The sequence below is a fragment of the Mobula hypostoma genome, chromosome 10 (assembly GCF_963921235.1).
Source record: "Mobula hypostoma chromosome 10, sMobHyp1.1, whole genome shotgun sequence".
Taxonomy (NCBI): Eukaryota; Metazoa; Chordata; class Chondrichthyes; order Myliobatiformes; family Myliobatidae; genus Mobula; species Mobula hypostoma.
This window is the reverse complement of record NC_086106.1, coordinates 5,482,235-5,501,504: the sequence shown is the minus strand read 5'-3', so window position 1 is coordinate 5,501,504 and position 19,270 is coordinate 5,482,235. Positions and strand designations below refer to the sequence as shown.

The 19,270-nt window shown below is 47.3% G+C and overlaps 1 protein-coding gene across 6 annotated transcripts in view; it reads right to left on the bottom strand.

Annotated features, from left to right (window-relative positions):
* Positions 1 to 18,999, bottom strand: part of LOC134352622 (neuronal PAS domain-containing protein 3-like) — a 751,612-nt gene extending 732,613 nt beyond the window's left edge. For 3 of the 6 annotated variants that reach the window (XM_063059934.1, XM_063059933.1, XM_063059937.1), the window contains exon 1: positions 18,736 to 18,999. Coding sequence is in view for 1 of the 6 variants with exons in the window: in XM_063059937.1 (XP_062916007.1) it covers positions 18,736 to 18,797 (62 nt within the window). In the remaining 5 variants the exon portion in view is untranslated. Of the gene's footprint in view, positions 1 to 15,891; positions 16,272 to 16,305; positions 16,366 to 18,735 lie in introns of those variants that run through there. The other 3 variants (XM_063059936.1, XM_063059938.1, XM_063059935.1) reach the window with 2 other exon arrangements.
* Positions 19,000 to 19,270: the final 271 nt, after the last annotated feature.

Here is a 19,270-nt window from a genome sequence, read left to right as displayed (position 1 = left end):
CGACTTGTGACATAACTACGCAAAGTTCTTTGTGAATACAGGTAGTTCTGCTGTAATGCGAACTTTCATACAACAAATCAGTTATTATATGATTGATAGTTAGAGAACACTATCTGCATTAAGGTTAGGGTTAAACTAAAGGCATCCGTTAGCCTTGCGAGACCATGGATCTGCGCCTGGAAAGTCTTCACTCTCCAGGGCGCAGGCCTGGGCGAGTTTGTACGGAAGACCAGCAGTTGCCCATGCTGCAAGTTTCCCCTCTCCACGACACCGATGTTGACCAAGGGAAGGGCATTAGGACCCATACAGCTTGGCACCAGTGTCGTCAGTTACCTAGCCCAAATATATTGACTACAGCATAATTGAGAAATCCTGCTTAAATATGTCCTTTGAAGGCAATTGCACGGTTGTCCAAAACATAAAAGATTCTGGAGATCTTGAGCAAAATACACAAAGTGCTGAAGGAACTCAGCAAGTCAGGCAGCATCTATGGAGGGGGGATAAACAGTTGACATTTGAGACCGAGATCCTTCATCAGGACTGGAAAGGGAGAAGCCAGGATAAGAAGGCGGGGAGAGAGTGGAAAGAGTACAAGCTGGTAGGAGGGAAGGTGGGTGGGGGAGGGGAATGAAGTAAGAAGCTGGGAGGTGATTGGTGGAAGAGGTAGAGGGCTGAAGAAGCAGGAATCTGATAGGAGAGGAGTGTGGACCATGGGAGAAAGGGAAGGAGGTGATGGGCTGGTGAACAGAAGAGAATGTGTAAGAGAGGAGCCAGAATGGGGAATGATAAAAGAAAAATAAAGGGAAAGGCGGGAAAAATTACAGGAAGTTTCAGAAATCAGTGTTCGTGCATCAGGGGATACCCGGACAGAATATAACAAGGTGCAACACAACTTTCTATAATGTGGGGTTTCTTGTGAATGAATTACCTGCGCATAATGGAGAATCCCGGGAAATCTGGTCTTGATTTTCAAAGTTGAACCACGAGATATTTCATACTAGGGGAGGACATCCAATTTAAAAATCATCATCTTCAACACCGTGACGCTCTTTCAGAACTCCACAGAATTGGGGCTCAAACCTCCGAAGCAAATAGGGGTGCTGCCAAGCCATGCAAGGTTGCTGTCTAACTGGCGCCATGCATTAAGTGCATCTGCAGTTTTGGAAGGCTGGGGCTCTTACTCTCAGTGATCTTCTGGTTGATGATTCAGAAAGATGTCCTCTGAACCTTTTCATTGTCAAGGCTGGTGAATGCAAAGCGGATTAAAAATTACAACCGATCAAACCGCAGGAACCTTGCCAAAACAAGAGTTGCAAATGTATATATAAATGAGCTTATTGGAATGCCTGGTAAATCACATCGCCCTCTATCCAATGTCCTTCTGCCTGTTATCCGCCTGATTGTCACAACAGGCAGATAGTGCCAGCAGTTATGTCCTATGCCTCTGCAGCATCTTAAAACAGCATCAGTGGAATTGTGTGTGTTTGTTAACGTAGCTTTAACTTTCCCTTTCCTCCCAATCTTGTCTTTTAAGACCCCGGTGCTTGGCCCCGGCCTCTGTGCTTCTCAAAGGAAAACGTTTCTTTCACAAACCACAAGCCAGGGAACAGAGGAGAAAAAAGGCAGCTCGTTCTGAAAATATGAGGAACCGATATATATTTTTTCAAGTCTCCTGAAAGCTGACCCCCTTTCATAAATATGGTCCAATTAACCCCGCAAAGCATTGGCCGTACGTGGGCTGGTCACGGACGTGCCCTGGGGTCAAGAGGTTGAGGTTTCAAGTTCTGCTATGAAAGTCCAATCTGCAGCTAGAGAACACTGTCGTTCCATATGTCAGTATGCTCTGTTTGCACCGTACTGAGGGACTGCAACATCAACACAATGATACAGCAGAAAGTCCGGGCCAACCAAGGATCTCTCTTCGTTCCTCAACACAGCCTCGATGGTTGGGAGGCACAACAGTGACTACAGTACCTGAGGTGCGTACGGAGAGCTAATCTGCCCCAAAAGTTGCTGCCCAACTTTTATCAAAGGGTGACGGAGACAATCAGTCATACGGAATGACAGTGTGGTACTCTAGCCGCGGCAAAACAGGTCACAAAGCACCTCCAACAGGTGATTAGGACGGCTCAGCACATCATTCAGACTCAACTACCAAACCTGGAGACAATCTACAACTCTTGATGTCTACGGCGTGCTCATAACATCATTAAAGACTCATCCTATCCCTGACACCGTCTGTTCAATCTCTGACTGATCTAAGATTCTGTTCAATCTAAGACTGAGAAACAGCTTCTTCCCCAGGGCTGTTGTGCAGCTGAATAACGCTACACTCCGGCTTACCGATGACCTTTGAGTGTTACGGACTATCAAAGTCACTTGTATGAAAATATGGGACTTTTTTTTTTAAATTAAGCCGTGCCACATGCATTGTAAATATCTGTTTTGCACGGGACTGGAGTAGCACTGCAAACTCGTTGTCTTGATCAAGTCAAGTCAAATCAAGTTAAGTTTATTGTTATTTAAATATATACATGTATACCATCAAACGAGATAGCGTTTCTCCGAACCGGGGTGCAAAGCACAGGAATACACGTAACACACATAACAACTTATGAAAGTAAGGATGAAATCTACAGATGAATTATACATTAGCAAACAAAGTAAAGTGCATAAATTAAATATTGTCAGGTACAGAACAGATTAATCAAAGACACTTTGGATATGAAGCGGCAAGGAGTTCAGAAGCCTGATGGCCTGAGGGAAGAAACTGTTTCCCATCCTGACCGTTCTTGTCTTTGTGCATCGGAGTCTCCTGCCTGATGGTAGAAAGTCAAAGACGATGCTGGATGGATGGGTGGGATCCTTGATAATACCAAGGGCCCTGCGTACGCAGCGCTCCTGATAGATGTCCCCGATGGATGGTAGAGAGACCCCTGTGGTCAACGTCAGACACAATCTCAATGACTCTTCCCACAGCTTTAGATCACCTGGACAATACAAACACCTACGTACATGCATGGCAGGATACTGTGCATTGACTATAGTTCAGCATTTAACACCAACATTCCTACAGGCCTGATCAAAAAGTTACAGAACTTGGGCCTCCCTCTGCAAACTGGATCCTCAACCTCCTAACTGGAAGACCAAAAACTGTGCAGGTTGGTAATAACCTCTCCTCCTCACTGATAATCAACACTGTTGCACCTCAGGGATGTGTGCTTAGCCCACTGTTCTATAGCCATGACTGTGTGGCTAGGCACAGCTCAAATGCCATCTATAAATTTGCTGGTGATACAAGCATTATTGGCAGAATCTCAGATGGAGATGAGAGGGCGTACAGGAGCCAGATATACCGGCTAGTTGAGTGGCGTCACAGCAACAAACTTGCACTCAATGTCTGTAAAACCAAATTGCTGATTGTGGACTTCAGGAACATAAGACAAGGGAACATGAACCAATCCTTATAGAAGCATCAGAAGTGGAGAGAGTGAGCAGTTTCAAGTTCCTGGGTGTCAAGATCTCTGAGGATCTAACCTGGTCCCAAGATACTGATGCAGCTATAAAGAAGGCAGGGCAGCGGCTATATTTCATTAGGAGTTTGAGGAGTTTTGGTTTGTCATGTAAAACACTCAAAAACTTCTACAGATGTACCATTCTGACTGGCTGCACCAGCCTCTGGTATGGTGAGGTGGGAGGGAGAGCTACTGCACGGGATCGTAAAAAGCTACAGAAAGTAGTAAAATTAGTCAGCCCCATCATGGGTACTAGCTTCCGTAGTATCCAGGACACCTTCAAGGAGTGATGCCTTAGAAAGGCAACGTCCATTATAAGGACCCCCAGCGCCCAGGACATACCCTCTTCTCATTGCTAGCGTCAGGGAGGAGGTACAGGAGCCCGAAGGCACACACTCAATGATTCAGGAACAGCTTCTTCCCCTCTGCCGTCCGATTTCTAAATGGACACTGAGCCCGTGAACTCTACCTCACATCTTCTTTCTGCTTTTGCACTACATATAATTAGTGTAATTGATTTTGAAAAATATTTATCATGTATTGCATTGTACTGCTGCCACTAGGCTAACAAATTTCACAACATATACCGGTGATATTAAACCTAATTCTGACCCCTATGATCCTCTCAGCCGTTCTCACAGTCCTTTGTAGGGACTTCTGGTCCGACGCTCGGCTGCTCCCGGACCAGATGGAGATGCAGCCCATCAGTGGCGCTCCTGTAAAATGCAGTTAAGATGGGGGGGGAGGGGAACCTCGCTTTCCTCAATCTCCTCAGGAAGTGGAGGTGCTGCTGTGCCTTCTTGTTCAGGGAGGTGATATTAAGGAAGCAACTGAGGTCCTCCGTGACGCAAACACCCAGGAACTTGGTGCGCTGAACTATGAAAGAGCCTTGTTTTCACGGTGGTGGGGGGGAAACGGTTTGTGTTCACCTTCCCGAAGTCCACAATGATTTCCTCGGTCTTCTCCACGTTCAGACTCAGGAGGTTCTTCTCACAACAGTCCACTTCCTCTTTGTACTCTGACTCACCATCGTTGTCTTGAGCGACGAAAATAAAATTCTATTCTATTCTAAACTAATCCCATTTCAACAGAACATAGCACAGCATGGGAAATGGCCCTTCAGCCCACTGAGACTATCCCAAATTAAACTAAATCTCTCCTGCCTGAACATAATCCTTATGCCTCCATTCACTGTATGTTAATGTGACTATTTAAAAACCTCTTAAACACCATTAGTGTGTCTGGTTACACCACCTCTCCTGGCACCTATTAAAAATAAATGCCCCAAGCATCTCCTTTAAAACTTCCCTCTCATTTTAAATGCACATCCTCTAGTACAGAAAATTCTACCCTGGGTAAGAGATTCTACCCACACAATCTGTGCCTCTTATAAATGGTTCCAATGAACTTCTATCAGGTCACCTCTGGGGTTCAAGCACTCCAGAGTAACCAACCCAAGCTCAGAATCAGATTTAACATCACCGGCATGTTATGAAATGTGTTTACAGCAGCAGTACAATGTAATACGTAATAACAGAGAAAATAACCGTGAATTACAGTAAGTATATATATAAAAAAGGAAAGGTACATCGCCTCCTAAGTTTCTCCGGTTAGCGGACAATTTCCCTCCACGCCTCTCTGACGTAGTGGGGATCCGCGTACGAGGCAAGTTACAGCAGTGGTTTGCCATTGCCTTCTGCCGGGTGAGTTTCCAAAGAGATCACCAGCTCGTAACCCAGCACGGATGGAAAGACGGCTGGCTGGATTCGAACCCGGGACCTTTCGTCCCAAAGTCCAACGCTGATGCCACTACATCACCAGTTGTGTTATAGTTAAATTAAATAATTAGTGCATACGTAGAAATAAAAAAGTAGTGAGGTAGTGTTCCTGGGTTCAATGTCCATTCAGAAATTGGATAACAGAGGGGAGGAAGCTGTTCCTGAATCGTTGAGTGTGTGTCTTCAGGCTCCTGTACCTCCTCCCTGATGGTAGCAGTGAATTTGACCAATCACTCCTTACAATTCAAGCCCTCTAACCCTGGCCAAGTCATTGGACATATTTAAGGCACAGGTTGATAGATTCTTGATTAGTCAGGACATGAAGGGTTACCGGCAGAAGGAAGGAGACTGGGGCTGAAAGGGGAATGGATCAGCCATGATGAAATGATGGATCAACACAATGGGCCACATGGCCTAATCCTGCTCCAATATCTTATGGTATCCTGGCAAGCATTTTCTGAACCTTTTCAGAACTGAACTCCCAACATTTACCATCAAAACTCCACTCCACTCCACAGATTCTATCACTCACCTACACGCAAAGAGGTGAGGTAATAGAGAGAGGCCTGAAGAAGGACCTCAGTCCAAAGCATTGACTATCTACTCATTTCCACAGATGCTGCCTGACCATCTGAGCGCCCCCAACATTTTGTGTGTGTGGGGCTTTGGATTTCCAGCATCAGCAGACTTTCTCGTGTTGATAAGCACCTGACCCATGTGTCTTTGGGACGTAGAGGACACCCTTATGGTCAGAGTTCAACATTTCATGACATGTGACACTAAACTCTTGACCGCCCTCTCAGATGAATGGAAATGGAAGTGTTCAAAAAAACAATCTGCTTTGAATAATGATGTTTCTTAGCAACGATTGCAGCAACAAGTTTCTGGCATTCAACCCCGTTAACCCATACAAAGGCAGCGCCATTGCAGATGTACAGGTATCCATCCTCACCCGGGCCTCGGCGCCAATATTTATTCCTCAAACAATGTCTCTGCAAGAGACTATCCTGTCATTACAATTAGTGTGGGCACGTGACCAAGTGGTTAAGGCATTGGACTAGCGACCTGAAGGTCGTGAGTTCGAGCCCCAGCCAAGGGAACGTGTTGTGTCCTTGAGCAAGGCACTTAATCACACATTGCTCTGCGACGACACTGGTGCCAAGCTGTATGGGTCCTAATGCCCTTCCCCTGGACAACATTTGTGTCGTGGAGAGGGGAGACTTGCAGCATGGGCAACTGCCGGTCTTCCATACAACCTTGCCCAGGCCTGCGCCCTGGAGAGTGAAGACTTTCCAGGCGCAGATCCATGGTCTCGCAAGACTAATGGATGCCTTTATTTTACAATGCCCTTGAATGGAAAATCCTACAAAAAGTAATAGATACTGCCCAGACCATCGCGGTCAAAGCCCGCCCAACCATTGAGCACACCTACATGAAACACTGTCACAGGAAAGCAGCATCCATCATCAGGGACTCCCACCATCCAGGCCATGCTCTCTTCTCACTGCTGCCATCAGGAAGGTGGTACAGGAGCCTCAGGACCCCCCGCCACTAGGTTCAGGAACAGTTAGTACCCCTCAACCATCAGCCTCCTGAACTAAAGGGGATGACTTCACTCAACTTCACCTGCCCCATCACTGAAATGGCCCCACAACCAACAGATTCACATTCAAGGACTCTTCATCTCATGCTCTCAATATTTATTGTTTATTTTTTTTCCTTCTTTTTTTGTATTTGCACAGTTTGTTGTCTTCTGCACTCTGGTTGATCACCCAAGTTGAACACCCTAGTTGGGCAGTCTCACATTGATTCTGTAATGGTCATTATTCTATGAATTTATTGAGTATGCCCACAATTAATCTCAGGATTGTATATGGCAACATATACGTTACTTTGATCATAAAATTTACTTTGAACTTTTTTTGCACATTGGGGTGTATCCGTCTTTGTTCCATGTACAGAGTTTTGTAAAATTCTATAGTATTTCCTTTCTTGCCTGTAAATGTCTTTCCAGGCAGCGTATAGTAACACACATGAACTTCGATAATAAGTTTATTTTGAACTTTGAACACTGCTGCTTTTAGGTGCTTGTTGTTGTTGGATTGGGATGTAAAATTGTTATTTACTGGTATTCGTCTCGTAGTTTAACTTTCATTTATTTACTTAGAGACTCAGTGCAGAGCAGGGCCCGTCTGGCCTGTCGAGCCGCTCCACCCTGCAGCCCACCTCTTTAACCCAAGCCTGATCATCCGGCGTCTGCACCGGACTTCGAGGCGAGAGGCCGCGGGTTCGAATCCGGCCGGCTCCTTGCAGGCTTTCCATCTGTGCTGAGCGTCGAGCTAGCGACTCGACCTCGCTAAAAAAAACACAGACGGAAACGGCCACAAGGGGTGAAGACGAACAACAAAGTAAAATCACAGGACAATTTAATGACAAATTAGCCTTCGAACCGGCAGGTTTTTATCCTGGGGGAGGAAACTCAAACGGTCACAGGGACCAGAATTGAACTCCACACTCCAATGTCGCTCGGTGTTAAATCTTGTGCTGATGCTACACTGCCATATAGGCAATATGCACTATACTTACATGTTTATCTGTATACCTTTCCAGTAACTACACTGCAGCTGCTTCAATACTTTTCTAGAAGCTTCTTGGTTTTCTGCAGCAGGTGTCACGCCAGGTCAGTTGTTATCACTGGAATTTTCTTATATCTAATCAGACAACCGCGACCGCACTTTCCATTGTTTATTTATTTATTTACGGAGATACAGGGCAGAACAGGCCCACCCAGCCGTTCCCCAATTTAACCCCAACCTAATCAGGGGACAATCTACAATGACCAGTTAACCTACCAACCGGTACGTCTTTGGACTGTGGGAGGAAACCGGAGCACCCGGAGAAAACCCACACGGTCACAGGGAGAACGTACGGGCAGCGGTGGGAATAGAACCCAGGTCACTGGTACTGTAGAGCGTCGTGCTAACCACAAGGCTGCCGTGTCTTTTCTTTGTTCTCTCGGCTCCTCTCTCTTGTTTGCTTTCTGCTTAGTAAAACGATCGTAAGCAGTAAGTTTTACGCATCATTTTTAAGTTACAAAGAACTTTTGGATCTCAAGAAGAAACACTGTGCACAAATAGGCTGTTGCAATTTCTGCATTACAACAGGCAGATGCAGTATCCAGAGGTCATGAGAAGATGACGCATCAGTATTTCTGTATCTTTTTTTAAAAGCTGAGAGGGAATTAAATTCATCAATGAATAACAAGACAGGCGAAAGTTTCTTGCTCTTATTTGCTACAGACACCATATCTATTCCCTTCAAACTTCCATCTCTGTCTGACTCCTTGTTGTCTTTTGCTGGTCCTTTTCTGTTGCATATCAGGGAATTTACATTTTTTAGACCATAAGACATAGGGGCAGATTTAAGCCATTCAGTCCATCGTCTGCTGCACCATTCAAACATGACTGGTTTATCAGCCCTCTCAAACTCATTCTCCTGCCTTCTCCCTGTAACTTTTGACGTCCTTACTAAGCAAGACCCTTTCAACCTCCATGTTATGTATACCAAATGACTTGGCCCCCAAAGGTATCTCTGATAATGAAGTCCACAGATTCACAACCCACTGGCTAACGAAATTCCTCCTCATCTCTGTCTTAACGAGGTGTCTTTCTAGTCTAGTTCTAGACTCACTTACTCTTGGACCCTTCTACTCTATCCAGGCCTCTCAATATTGGTAGGTTTCAATGAGATCCTCCCTCATTCTTCTAAACTCCAGTGGGTACAGGCTCAGAACCATCAAATGCAAATCATACATTAACCCATTAGTACATTTGTGAGTTCAAGTCCTACTCCAGAGACAGGGCTACTGTCATAGTGTGCAGAGAGAGAGAGTGTGCTCCCTTGTGTCCTACCTGGTGTCTCACTAGATGAAGCCCAAGGGAGTCTGTCCTAGTATCGTCGCCAATGTTACTCCCCCATGATCAATAGTTCAAATAAAAATGCTAGCCAGACATTATAATCTATTCCATCTACTGCATCAATTAAAAGTTCAAAGTTTGAAGCAAACATATTATCAAAGTACACATATGTCACAATATACAACCCTGAGATTCATTTTCTTGCAGGCATTCACAGTGAGGACAACGAAACACAATAGAACCAATAAAAACTGCACACAACAAAGGTGGAAATGCAAAAGACAGCAAATTGTGCAAATGCAAAAAATACACAATAAATAATTAAACAAAATGCGTGTCCTGCCAAAGGGTCTCAGCCCAAAATGTCAACTGTACATTTTTCCATTAATGCTGCCTGGCCTGCTGAGTTCCTCCGGCATTTTGTGTGTGTTGCCAGTATGTATTGACCATAAGACCATAAGATATAGGAGCAGAAGTAGGCCAAATATTGAGAACATGAATTGTAGAGTCCTTAAAAGTGAGTCTGTGAGTTGTGGAAACAGTTGAGTGTTGGGTGAGTGAAGTTTTAGCCTCTGGTTCAACCTGGCAGTTGAAGGGTATTAACTGTCCCTGAACTTGGTGGTGTTGGACTTGAGCCTCCTAGACCTTCTTTCCAATGACAACGGCAAGAAGAGAGCATGGCCTGGATGGTGGGAGTCCATGATGATGGATGATAATAGATTATCACAGTCATAGAAAAGAAAACACAGAAATGGGCCCTTTGGCCCATCGAGTCTCTGCCAAACCATTTAAGCCATTGCACTTTATGTATCTACCTGCTTATTCCCTGTAATTGTTACACTACATTCCATATTCCATTGTGTTTCCCTTAAGACTGCCTTGAGGTACGGATACTTAGATATGGAAAGGTTTGTCTCCGTGATTTGCAAACAAAAGCTTTTCACTGCATATAGTTTTGGTCGCCCCTACTGTAGGAAGGATGTTGAGGCTTTTGGGAGGGTGCAGAAGAGGTTTACCAGGATGCCTGCTGCCTGGTTTAGAGGGCACGTGCTATCATGAGAGGCTGGATAAACTTGGGAATGGCAGAGGCTGAGGGGAGATCTGATAGCGGTTTATGAGATTACGGGAGGCAGAGATAAAGTAGACAGGAAGTGTCTTTATCCCAGGGTATAAATGTCTAATACCAGAGGGTATGCATTGAAGGGCAGAAGGGGTGGGTTCAAGGGGTAAGTTTTTTACTCAGAGTGTGGTGGATGCCTGGATTGCTTTGCTTGGTGTGGTGGTAGAGGCAAATACATTAGAGATTTTTTAAGACACATTTGGATAGGCACATGGATGTGAGGAGGATGTAGGGATATGGACATGGTGTAGGAGGGATTGGTGTATGAGTGCTTTTGATTTGCTGGTTCAGCACAACATTGTGGGCCGAATGGCCATTTCCTGTGATGTACTGTTCTATGCTCTATGCATCTCAGTATCTGTGACAATAAAAAATCAATTACTAGTATTACTCATTGTGAGAGCTTGCTCTGCAAGGTGTAATCTTACAGGTAGATCATTGGCTGTTTTGGGATGTCTTCAGATTCTCGAAAGGCCTCTCAGAATAAAAATTTTGTTACTTTGTTACCCTACGTGGTAAAATGTTAACCAATCCCATTTCATATTCCCAAAGAAACATGAAAAGAATACACTCAGTGGCCACTTTATTAGTTACTCCTGTACACCTGCTCGACAATGCAAATATCTAATCAGCCAATCAGGTGGCAGCAACTCAATGCATAAAAGCATGCAGACATGGTCAAGAGGTTCAGTTGCTGTTCAGACCAAACATCAGAATGGGGAAAGAAATGTGACCTAAGTGACTTTATGCTTGGAATGGTTGTTGGTGCCAGACGGGTTGGTTTGAGTATCTCAGGAACTGCTGATCTCCTGGGGTTTTCACGTACAACAGTCTCTAGAGTTTACGAGGAATGGTACGAGAAACAGTAAACATCCAGTGAGGGCATTCCCGTGGATGGAAACACCTTGTTAAAGAGAGAGGTCGGAGGAGAATGGCCATACTGGTTCAAGATGACAGGAAGACGACAGAAACTCAAATAACAGTGGTGTGCAGGAGAGCATCTCTGAACACACAACACATCAAACTTTGAAGTGGACGGGCTACGACAACAGAAGACCACAAACATACACCCAGTGGCCACTTTACTAAGTATAGAAGATATCTAATAAAGCAACCACTAAGTGCTTATATAAATAAATAGATAGATAGATAGATAGACAGATAGATATCAGACAGATAGAGAGATAGACAGACAGAGAGATAGACAGAGAGATAGATAGAGAGACAGACAGAGAGACAGACAGAGAAATAGACAGACAGAGAGAAAGACAGAGATAGACAGACAGACAGAGAGACAGACAGACAGAGAAACAGAGAGAAAGACAGACACAGAGACAGACAGACACAGAGTTAGACAGACAGAGATAGACAGACACAGAGATAGACAGAGAGACAGACAGATAGATGACAGACAGACAGTGAGACAGACACAGAGATAGACAGACAGACATAGAGAAATAAACAGAGAGCTAGATAGATAGATAAATAAATAAATAAATGGTACAAATAGAGACAAAAGTAGCTAGTGTTCATGAGCTAGTCATGTGCATCTAGTTATTCAGCTGCATAGGAATAATTCCCAAAATTATTAACATCAAGGATCAGATGCCATTTAACTAGGAGGCTGATGGAGTGAGTGACCCGCCACTGGAAGATGGAATTAATACGGGTGGATGGGCCACTGAACACCATGGATCTGACGGGCCAAATGGCCTGTTTCCATGCTGTATGACTCTATGATTCCTCTCCTGTGACATTTCCCTATTCAGAGCCTTTGACTTTCTGGGCATCGTTCCAGCATACTTGTCAGCAAGTTGATTTGAACAGGTTCCTTGAGGCTCATCCGAACGCGACCGTCTGAATAAATAAAGGCTACACCGAAGGGTGTGCTCCAGTGAGACACCCTCGCAAGTCGCAAGAAGCGGTTTGCCGCCCAGGGACACTGCCTTGGGAGGGAGCTGGGAGCAGATCGATTCGGAATACAGCAGACTGAAAAGAAAATACTTCCGAAATAAAAACAGAAAGTTCCGGAAACACTCAGCAGGTGAGGTTGCATCAGCTGAAAGAGCCACATGGAGTTTACTGTTCAAGCCAGAGACTCTTCACGCAGCTCTGATCTCTCTCTGAAACATTAACTCCACAGATGCTGCCTGACCTGACTGTTTCTAGAATCTTCCATTTTTAATTTCTTTCCAGACTGTTGTTCCTGCTTTTATTTCAGATTTCCAACATCTGCCGCAAACATTTCCAAGATCTGAGGACGGGAACAGGGACCAGCTGGGTGGGTCTTTGAAAGAAGACACGTCGGCTAATATGCAGAATTCTGCTACCCAATGCAGTACGCAATACCGATGAGACTATACCTGGAGTATTTGTGCACAGATTTGCTCTCCCTGTTATAGGAAACACATCGCTAAGCTGGAAAGATCGCAGCAAAGATTTACCAGAATTTTACCAGGACTTGAGGGTCTGAGTAGTAGGGAGAGTTTGGACAGGATAGGACTTTTTCCCTTGGAGCACAGGAGACTAAGGCGTGACATTACAAAGGTGTGCAATATCATTAGGGGCATAAAATGGGTGAATTTTCCCAAGGGAGCAACTAAAAAGAAAATAGAGGACATAGTGTGAGCGGAAAGATTAAAAAGGGCCAACTTCTTCGGACAGAGGGTGTTGAGTGTGTGGAACAAGCTGCCAGAGGAACTGGCTGTAGCAGGTACAATAATGACATTTGAAAAGATGTTTGGAAAAGTACGTGGATAGGGAAGGTTTAGAGCAGGGGTTCCCAACCTGGCCTCCAAGAGGACCACAAACTTGTCGTAGGGTTTGGAGGCTTGCACATCTCAATAACCCAGAGAGCTGTGTTGGCTGGAATTGGGGCTTTATGCTTTGGCCCTTAGTAGGGTCACCCATGGCAAACAGGTCAAAGGGTAGAGGGCAAACTAAGAGTGGTCCACTGGTCCTCTAGGTTCGGGGGTTCAGCTAACAGCCCTGGCTGGTCAAACGGAATTACAGCAAAGAATCCTTCTATATCTGAACACAGCAGTATTCCTGAGTCTCCACTTGTACGACTGACAGTAGTGAAAACCCAGAGGAAGCTACTGACACGATCAAGGAAGCCCTGAACACTGACAGAGATGGACGATCTTCATGGCTGCCCAAAACGCCAGTGGTGCAATTGGCAGTAAGTAAGATCCAACCCGGGGCCCATGGACCCCTCAGGTTAAAGGTAGGGGTCCATGGCATAAAAAAGTTTGGGAACCCCTGGTCTGGAGGAACATGGTCAGACGCAAGCTAATGAGACCAGCTTCGATGGTCAGCTTGGCCAGCAGTTGGTCTGAAGGACCGCATAACACTGACTCCATGACTGGCCTCTCGTGTAAGAATGTCAGGCCGAAGAGACGGGAATCAACAATCCTAGAGGGTTCACTCGCTCAAGGACAGCGGCTCTATTTCACTAGAAGTTGGTGGAGATGTGGTTTCGTCCCCTAAAACACTCAAAAAAGTTCCACACAGGTACCGTTATGAGCATTATGACAGGCTGCATCACCGTCTGGTATTGGGCGGGGTGGGTAGGATCGAAGTAAACTGCACAGAGTTGTAAACTCAGTCATCTCCATCATGGGCACTAGCCTCCATAGTATCCAGGACAACTTCAAGGAGCGATGCCTCAGAAAGGCGGCATCCATCATTAAGGACCCCCATCACCCAGGACGTGCCCTCTTCTCATTGCTACCATCAGGGAGGAGGTACAGGAGCCTGAAGACACACACTCAACGATTCAGAAACAGCTTCTTCCCCTCTTCCTTCCAATTTCTGAATGGACACTGAACCCATGAAAACTACCTCACTACTTTTTTATTATTTCTGTTTTTGCACTACTACTTTTAATTTAACGATTTAATATACATATATACTAATTAATTTATTTTTTCTTATATTATCATCTTTGGCATTGTACTGCTGCTGCTAAATTAACAAGTTTCACGTCATATACCAGTGATTCTGATTCAGTCTTCATTCCCATTTTCAAATGCTAAACTACTTATTTCAGAAATTGCATTTACAACTTGCATTTATATAGCACCTTTAAACATGGTATGAAAGCATTAAAGTATTTCGCACAGAGCAGCTGATGCGGGGACACAAGGCGAGAAAGCCGAACTGCTATGTAGAAATCCATTCAAGGGGAATGTTTAAAGATCGTCGTGAAGGAGCGAGAAAGCTGGGAAGGTGTGCAGAGAGGACTCCAGACCTCAGGGCTCCGGCATTTGGAGGCACAGCGATGGCAAATGGAGACAAACTCTTTGCCAGAACTGGAGGGACATAGAGACCACTCCGAGTGATGGGAGCAGAGAGGGTCACAGAGACGAGTTCTACGCTCCCGGCATTTTCTTCATTACTTCCTTCCCTCCACTCCCACCACCAAAACCAAACGCCACGTCAGAATGAGCCTGAAACCTAATGGAGGAAATGTGAAAAGGGAGACCTCCACCAAGGAAGCACGAGGGGGAGAGGGGGGGAGAGGGGGAGAGGGGGGAGAAGGGGAGAGGGGGGAGAGGGGGAGAGGGAGAGGGAGAGGGGGGAGGGGGAGGGGGGAGAGGGGGGAGAGGGGGGAGAGGGGGAGAGGGGGGAGAGAGGGGGAGAGAGGGGGAGAGAGGGGGAGAGAGGGGGAGAGTCAGATTTAACAAATAGGAAGAAAAAAGCACAAGCACAGGAAGAGAGGGAGAAAGAAACTGTGAGAAGAGACAGATGGTGAGGGTAAAAGAGCTAGTGGGAGGGAATGAGGGATGGAGAGTTGGAGGATGAGCGAATAGGGAAAGGAGGGGAGAAGGGCAGGGGAGGGAAAAGGGGAAGAGGGATGGGGAGAGGGGGCAAAGGGGAGGAGAATGAGGGGTGTGGGGGAGCGAGGGAGAGGGAATAAAGGAGAGAGGGATTGAGGGAGTGAGGGGGAAGAGGGCGGGGAGGGAGATTGGGGATAGAGAGTGGGAGAGAAAGTGAGGGAGAGGGAGGATGAGGGGAGAGAATGGGGAAGGGGGCGAGAATGGGGGAGAGGGTGCGAGAATGGGGGGCGAGGGGGAGAGGGGGAGAGCGAGGGAGGGAGGGAGAGAGTGATGGAGAGGGAAGTGAGGGAGAGAGAGAGAGAGAATGAAGGAGAGAGTAAGACAGAGTGAAAGAGAGAGGTACATTGGAAGTGGGGGTAAGTATTGGTACCTCGAGTCTACCCCATCACCGCGACACCCCATGGGATCAACCCATGCAACCTCTCGCTCCCCCTTCCCACCGAGATCCCTCCTCCAGTCGCCGCGCCCAGTCCCAGAGCGGGGCGAGCAGAAAGTCCTGTCAACCGAACGGCTGGAGGTTTCCGGGGCCGCAGCGCCGACCCGCCGCGCGGAGCGCGGGGCCGAGGGGAGAGAGAGCCGAAGGACGCTGACTCCTGCAGGAGTGTATCCGAGGAATCCCACTCGGCGACCCTCCTCGCCTCCCCATCGACCCTGTCTCCTTCACCGCAGACCCAGAGCGACGCGAAAGTTTATCACTGGAAACGGAACGGAAAAGAGTACCTGACTTCGGGAGCAAATGGCAAAAGTGCGCAGGGCCGGGCAGTTTATCCAGCAGACATCACGCACGCAGGTGCGTTTTCAAATAATACGGACAACACTCTGAGAGGGGGCCGGGCCGGGCCGGGAGGCGCGCCGCTACTGTGTCAGAGTCCCGGGGTCCTGGGAGAAGCTGGAACAGTCAATAGTTCGCCCCTGCCTGGCATCTTGTGGACTGAGTGCCAGCTGCCGTCCACACTGCGGTCTCGTTTGCAACTGGTAGAGGCTGCGACGCTGGGGGCGCTTCAGAAATGCAGAAACTTATCCTGTCAGGCAGATTTCGCTTCCGGGGGGGGGGCGGGAGTTCCACCTTTATCCTCTGGGTTAGCATTCGTCAAAATCCCCCTCCTCGCCTTCCCAGTAACTCGCACACCTCACCTCACGGCAACAGTTCACAGTCCCGAAGTAATCCCGCAGTATACTGGGGGTGGGTGTGAGGTAGGTAGGTAGGGAGGGAGGGAGGGAGGGTGTGAGGAAGGGAGGGTGTGAGGAAGGGAGGGAGTGAGTGAGGGAGGGAGTGAGGGTGTGAGGGAGTGTGTGAGGGAGGGAGTGTGTGAGGGAGGGAGGGAGTGTGTGAGTGAGGGAGTGAGTAAGAGAAAAAGGGAGAGAGAGAGAGAGAGAGAGAAACCAGTGGGTGGGTGGGTGGGAGGGAGGGAGGGAGGGAGGGGTGTGGGGAGTATAGATGCCTCGAGTCCACCCCATCACTGCGAGGTTTGACTAAATTTAAAGAAAGATGCCTCGGAGACAATTCCTGATCGGAAGAAGTGGGAGAGCGAAATCTTCAACTCTCCTCAACAAAACATGTTTGCGACCCGCGCCAGACCCAGGCTTTTAAAAGAACCGTTTAACATTTCAGCACACATGCAGCAAACAGCAACTGTGATATATATTAAAAAAAAATACAACTCTGAATGTTAGCAAGCTCGTTCCACGGACAAACACAGTATCAAGCATAAAGAACTGAAACCAACCTGAGCGGGGGCACGATTTTGTTTTAATTCAGTAAGTACCCTGTCCCTAACCAACGGAACTCTGTAATATAAATTCGGCCTCATAGAAGAACCAACTGTTTGAGAATCATACCTTTATCTGCGAGCTTTTTTTTTCCTTGTTAAACATACAAACATTTCCTCATCATTCAAGTTAGGGGTTCAATTCTGTCTCTGTCATCGTTTTTTTTACTTCACCATTCTTCTTTCTCCGCATCTTTTCATTTTAATCTCCTTTCTAAACTAACCCCTCTACGCGTACTCAACAGCCCTTCCTTTCCTCCCTTTCCTGCTCGCCCAACTCCAATCTACCCAATTACTAGCAGCCTCTAATTTGCAATTATCTCTCCAATTTCTGCTTCTACGTTTGGAATATCCCACCGCCTCCTCCCCCCCCCCCCCCACCTTTCCCGGTGAATCCCTCAATCCCTAACACCTTTGTTAATTTCCCCCAACCTTCCTGACTTCCCAACTTTCGCTTCCCAGCACACTTTTTACCAACCTACACAGCATTCTACCCCCCCCCCCCGAGCGAATTCCCTCCAGTACACAGTATTTAACAGGACATTCCCATCGCCTCGGTCTGCATCAAAAGCAATTATCCTCAGCCTTTCTAATATTGCCTGTGTCCTCAGTTCCGATTCACTTCCTCATCTACCCCCTTCTACCTATCCCCCTCACATTCCCACCTTTCTGTAATCTCGTCGCCTCCCGCTTTCCCCCAAATTTCACTGCATTTCCTCCATTTCTTTCTTAAATCCACTTTTCTTAACTCTTACATACCTCAATCCCAACTTCTCACTAATCCGTTTTATTTCTCCAAATTTTCTTTTAATCTTTTTCCCACTTCTTTGCAGCTTTCTCGTTCCTCTTAGCCCACTTCCCTACCGTTCCGCCTACCCCTTTTTATTACTCTTTCCTTTTCTAACTTCCATGTTGTCCCAGATTTTTGCAACCCGCTCTCCCTAATTTCTCTCACCTCCTTCCCCTTTCTCCTTCCCTCGTCCCCATTTATTCGGCTTCCCTCTTTTTTCCCTATTCCCTCTCTCTTTATCATTCCCGCAGTCTCCTTCCTTATCCCAACTTTCCCTCGTTCCCGTCTCCCTGCTTTCTTTCTCCACCACACTTCCTTCTTTTTCACATTTTCCTTTCTCTTTCCTTCTCTAATTCCACTTTCCCCAGTTCATTTCATCCCTCATTCCCGCCTGAATTATTCCAAAACTCATCCAGTCAGTCTCTCTCCTATTTTCCCTGCTCATCTTCCCCTTCATCCCCCCTTCAAAAATCCCTTTAGTTCAGCATTCCCGCTCGTCTTTTCCCAGTTTCCCTCATTCACCTTCCCAGAGTTTTTCCTCGCTCTTTCGTTTGTTTCATCACTCCATCGTTCCGCTTTTTTTCCAGTTTCTGTCCTCTCCCCGCAGTTGCTTCCTCATTCCCTCTCTCTTACTCTCATACATTCTCTGCTTTCCCAGTTCTGTGTCTCGTTCTGTTCCCGCATTCTGCTTATATTCCCCCTTTTCTGTCCCTCGTTTCCCCCCCCCCACTTTTCGACCCTTTCCCCCTACTTTCTCCAGTTGGCCGTTATCCCTGCTTTCCCTCTCTCCCGTTCTCCTTTCCGAGTTCTCCCACTTTCTCTCCTTCCTCTTCTCCCATTCCCTGTAGCTTGCCCCGTTTTTACATTTTTTCCAGTTTCTCCCCCCTTTTTTCTCTGCGAGTTTTCTCCTCACGCGCGCATCCCTTTTTTCTTTCCCTCTCCCCCAGTTTTTTCCCCTCTCCCTCTCTCCCTCCCCTCCCCGCCCCGCCACTGCCCCTCACTCACCCTTGCGCAGTCCTGCCGCTCTCATTCCCGGCTCGACCACCAACGCTCGCAGCTCTCTCCATCCCCCGCTGCGCTGCCCCGGCCGCCGCTCCGCGCTCCGCAGCCCGGGGGAGCTCTGCACCATGCCCCGGCTCGGCGGGCTCCGCTGGCGGCGCAAACTCCCCCCTCCTCGCCCGGGCACTTGGGCTGCGCTCGCCCCCTTCTTCTTCCCTGCGCCGGCTGCCCCCTTCCCAGTCCTCACCCACCCCTTTGGCTCGATGGGCAAGCCCGGCTCCTTTTTACCACCAGCGCTCTCTCTCTCTCTCTCTCTCTCTCTCTCTCTCTCTCTCACACACACACACACACACACACACATACACACAGTGACAGGCTACTGCGCGCGCGCGCGCCGCTCGCCCCCCGGCAGCGCGCTCGGTGCACGCGCGCCCAATATTACCCCCCTCTCCTCCCCCCAAATATATTAATGCACCCCTCCCCTTATAGAGGAGCAGCTGCATGTAGGAGGGGAGGGGAGCAAAAATGCGCGTGCAGAATT